The sequence below is a fragment of the Nannospalax galili genome, unplaced genomic scaffold (genome assembly GCF_000622305.1).
Source record: "Nannospalax galili isolate Female #2095 unplaced genomic scaffold, S.galili_v1.0 scaffold999, whole genome shotgun sequence".
Taxonomy (NCBI): domain Eukaryota; kingdom Metazoa; phylum Chordata; class Mammalia; order Rodentia; family Spalacidae; genus Nannospalax; species Nannospalax galili.
In genome coordinates this window covers 2,385,154-2,390,040 of record NW_008344824.1, presented here as the reverse complement: position 1 = coordinate 2,390,040, position 4,887 = coordinate 2,385,154, and the positions used below count along the sequence as shown (strand labels likewise).

General features: G+C 46.1%; 1 protein-coding gene across 1 annotated transcript in view; it reads left to right on the top strand.

Moving 5' to 3' along the window:
• Aqr (aquarius intron-binding spliceosomal factor) overlaps window positions 1–2,266 on the top strand; it is a 93,771-nt gene extending 91,505 nt beyond the window's left edge. The window contains exon 35 of the mRNA XM_008841163.3: window positions 1,687–2,266. Within this exon, the coding sequence (XP_008839385.1) occupies window positions 1,687–2,004 (318 nt within the window). The 3' untranslated portion in view covers window positions 2,005–2,266. The remainder of the gene's footprint in view (window positions 1–1,686) is intronic.
• Window positions 2,267–4,887: the final 2,621 nt, after the last annotated feature.

Genomic DNA, 4,887 nt, shown 5'->3' with positions numbered 1-4,887 from the left:
GGCGCTGAGGGCTGCATGGTAGACTTACCCCCAGAGAGGCCTGAGGGCAGGAGAGCGGGCCAGGAGAGTTAGCCAGTGGTGCAGGTCCCGGAAGCAGGGAGAGGTGAGGGTGGGGCCAGGTCCCGAAGAAGCAGTGCTCCTGGGGCCCAAGGAAGGCACCAAGCCGGTGGGGGTGAACAGGGTCAGGAATCAGCAGTGGCTCCCCAGGTGTCTGGGGCCCCAAGACTAGGAATGGCACAGGGCCCAAGCTTGGAGTAGAGAACAGCGAGGGAGATGGAAGGGTGAGCGCGGCTGGCGGAGTAAAGGCACGGAGGGCTGTAAGGTAGACTTACCCCCAGAGAGGCCTGAGGGCGGGAGAGCCGGCCAGGAGAGTTAGCCAGTGGTGCAGGTCCGGGAAGCAGGGAGAGGTGAGGGCGGGGCCAGGTCCCGTGGAAGCAGTGCTCCTGGGGCCCAAGGAAGGCACCAAGCTGGCCTGGTCGAAAAAGATCAGGAAGCAGCACCAGTTCCCCAGGTGTCTGGGGACCCAAGACCAGGAATGGCACAGGGCCCAAACCAGGAGCAGAGAACAGCGGTGGTGATGGAAGGGCGAATGAGGCCAGGGAGTCAATGCGCGGAAGGCTCCGCATGGACCCACCCCGAGAGGCCTGAGGATAGGGTAGAAGGCCAGGAGAGGTAGCCGGTGGTGCAGGTCCGGGGGAGCAGAGAGAGGTGAGGGCAGGGCCGGGTCCAGAGGCAGTGCTCCTGGGGCCCAAGGAAGGCACCAAGCCGGTGGGGGTGAACAGGGTCAGGAATCAGCAGTGGCTCCCCAGGTGTCTGGGGCCCCAAGACTAGGAATGGCCCAGGGCCCAAGCTAGGAGTAGAGAACAGCGGGGGAGATGGAAGGGTGAGCGCGGCTGGCGGAGTCAAGGCTCGGAGGGCTGCACGGTAGACTTACCCCCAGAGCGTGCTGGTTTTTTTTAACCCACTGAGTCCACTTAGTGCTGCCACTGTATGTATGGATGTAGGACCATCCACTGGAGCGTGGGTAGCTCACAGGGCCTGCATCCCTGAAGAAAACTGACTCTTCCTTCCCCAGCATCCATGAGTTGCCAATAGTTTGAGTGATACTTTTTAAATTTCCAACTAGGTAAACAGAATCCAATACGAGAGAAGCTGTGCCTTCCTTGAAGACCTTCCTTGAAGACCTGTGGCATTCAGAAAAGGCTAACCATATATAGTATAGCCATTCCTGTTTAGCCGGTTCTGTTTTCCAACCTAATAATAAAGGAGCCTTGAGCTCTTCCCCTCCCTCCTGGCCATGACCTGATCTTAAGGAATGCTACTCCACCCCTCACTGGACTCCTTCAGTGAAGCTGACTTTTGAGTTGATGTGACAATCAGTCCTAATCAGCCACTGTTTTCTTAGAAGCATTATAGAAAATTACTTTGTTTAACAAAAAGACCAAAAAAAAAAAAAAATCTAATCCCTTTTGATGTTGGTTTTATTGATAAGTGATGCTTAGGTTTACTCCTTGGCATTAGCAGAACCTAGGCCATTGTTATCAAAGGTGTTGAATCTATACATGGCAGCAGTATTTTGGCAACCTGTTGCAGAAACTGTGTTAAGATGATGTTTATCTGAGAGCTGAGCTACGTGAGCCAGTGTTCTTTTTACTTGAGCTCATATGGTGTTATCTTTTTTATTAGACTTTCTTACAACTACCACCTGCCATGGTAGAAGAAAGCGAAGAAATTCAAAGTCAAGAAACAGAATTGGAAACCGAAGAAGAGGCCATGTCTACTCAAGCTGACACCATACCCAGTCCAACAGATACCAACTTCAGTCAAGAGATCCCAGGCTCGGAGCCTGACACCACCTCCTGTCAGCCTGAGCCCACCCCCAGTGAGACAGAAGATGTTCCTGCTGTGGGTGACATTCCTGCTCCTGCAGCAGAGCCTGTAGCTACACCAGCAGAAGCTGCCACCTCAAAAGCTGCCACATCTGTCCCAGCAGAGACCAAGTAGCCTGACTGCAGCCTTTCCTAGAACATTTCATTTATAAAGTCTAAGCAGAGTTACTTTCTCTATTTCATACTTACTATATAGTTTGAATGCCGTAGTGTTCGGTCCTTTTTGTTAACTGGTTTCCTTGTCTTGTATATATATTTTTTTAATTTGTAAGTATATGAACATCTCCAGTTTCATTTGTTCATTCAGAAGAGCAAGTAATTTTGATTGCTGGAGGTATCTGTATAATAGATACATTAAAACAGTTTTCTATAGAATATGCAAGCCATGCTTCAGATTTTTTTTCAGTCTCGTATAACCTAGGCTGACCTCGAACTCCTGGTCCTCCTGCCCCTATCTCCCCAGTGTTGGAATTACAGGCATGTGCTGTTGTACTCACTTTTATGCAGTTCTGGGAGTCAACCCAGGGCCTCTTACATGCTAGTCAAGCACTCTACGTACATTCCCAGCCCATTCTCCACATTTTTAATGAATTCTCTATTAAGAAAAGGATGTAATACACTGGAATTAGCCCTAAGTGGCTATGAGCAGGTGTCTCGATGGGGGAGCATATTGCTTCTTCTCTTGTACCCTCAGATGCTGGAATTCAGTAGCCTTTCTTAGACATGAACGGCCACAAGGTAAAGATCCTTCCAGTCCATTAAAGAACTTGCCTGTAGTTCCTTCTCTGGAATCTGAGGATATGTTAGAAATACCCAGGTGTGTGTGTCCCACGGGTTACATGCAGCCAGGGACAATTAGGAATGTAGCCCAAAGCAAAATTGTAAACTTACTTAAAATATTAGTTTTCATAATTGTTTTAAAACTTAGTTGCACAGTTCTCAAGCATAAACTATGTAGATGATGACAGAGTGGCGTGATGGCAAAAGATTAGATGTGCTTGATTATCCTGTGGAGCCTGTTTATTACTAGGGGAATGAGCACCTCAGGCATAGGACAGGTCCTCCACACCACAGTGGTACCAGATAAGGCTGGTAAGGCAGAGCCCGGCTTCATTATTCAGCTGATGGGGATGATTCAGCAGGATCAAATCTGGGCAGTAAGGGTGAATGAACTTAACTCCTGTCTGTAGGATGAAGTCCCATAATGCAGAGATTCTGAGCTTTGTGCCTTGTTGGACTTTCTTGATCAAATGTACCACAAATATGGGAGGGCAGATGTATTAGGGCCTCAGTACAGAAGTATGGCTAGCAAGCCAGTAGCATTAGTGTTGTATTGAAGTTTGTTAGAAATGCAAAAGTTTGGACTCTGATAAATCAACCTGGTGCTCATTGACTACTGTGCACTTTGTGGCTTGAGACACACCGGGGACACATTACTGGGCTGTCCTCATGAATGAGGCTATGATGGTCCAATTAACAGAAAAGGGGACTAATGTTTTCTGACAGGTGACCTTATAGACTTCAGAGCAGAAGACAGAACAGGGTATGTGTATGTGGGAGGCAGAAATTGCCCACTAGTTCTCTTTTCTCCATTTTGGATATCGGCTAGAGTGGTGGAAGGGAGCGTTTCTCCCTCAAGTGTTCTTTTAGGTGCGTCTACTACAGATTTGACCATGTCCAAGGCATCTATAAAGACCACTCTTGAAATCCCTCTGATCCTGACAGTTCAAAGGAGTGATTAGCTCATAAGGAAATAAAACCCAGAAGTCAAGGCAGTTATGTTTTGAGTGACAAGTATTTGCTCAGCTACCAGGCTGTGGTGGGTAAGATTCGCACTCTCAGCTTACAGTGCATTTCTACACCAGAGTACGTGTGTAAATGCTGGGTGGGGAGGGGATGGTGGGACTGACATGCCTAGCAAAAACCCTGACCTGTTTATTATCAGAGTAAGGATCAAGCCAAATAGTCAGTTACATAATTTCTCTGATATAAGAATCTGAAAACAGGTGTTGTGGACATGTGTATGGGGAACAGTACTTATGGAATTATTTTCATTTTGTATATACAGAATTGGGCTATGCAAGAGGCAAAGCAGCCTTCCTGCATTATTACTCTTTCCCGGAAAAGATTTTTCTCCTCACCCTTTGGCAGATATGAATTATGATACCTGCAACAAGAACAGGCAGGTGTCTACACCACATCACTGTCTGGCAAGGGGACCACATTTTGTTTCTCTGCTAGCTTTTCCTACCACACTTAGGAAATGAGGTGATCAGTGAGGAAGTCTTCAGCCAAAGAAATGAAAAGATGGGTGATGGCACTGGGGTTTAAATTTTAAAACATTCATTGTGAAGGCCATATAATTGTATTTGATACAGAATCATGGAAATTTTAGCAGAATTTGAGAGAATTGCTTTCTTCTTTATTATGTTTTTTAATGAGAAAACAGAATAAAGAAACTTGGATGGCCAACTCAGCAAGGGAATTTAAATCAAGAACCCAGGAGTGATTGCCTCACAAATTCAAGAGCTTCCCATTTAATTTTGAATTACTACAGACAGGCACTGCAGCCATGTGACTTTGTGGCCAGTGTTCCCCTGGCTCTCCATCCTGTTTTTCATATTTGAATGACATAGTTTGGAAATCTGTTTTTAAAAGGAGACCAGAAAGCTGCCTGCCAAGAGAATGGGCATGAAATGAAGGGATTCAAGTAGTGAGACTCAGTTATGTTGACTTATGAAATTCATTACCAGCATCTGAGAATGAACTCCATTGGTTTGGGCAAATGAATGAAAAGATCTAAATATGATCAGGACTTTTAGGTCATGATGATAAAAGATGAGCTGTTTTGCTGGACACTGAAACCACAAAAATGGCCATTTGTATATCTATAAAAAATGGGTTTTTTTATGGTTAGGAAGAAGCATTTATAGTTATAAAACAAACTTTGGACTCAATTTTCACCTGTTTGGCCTGACCTTAGACAAATATAGTCTCT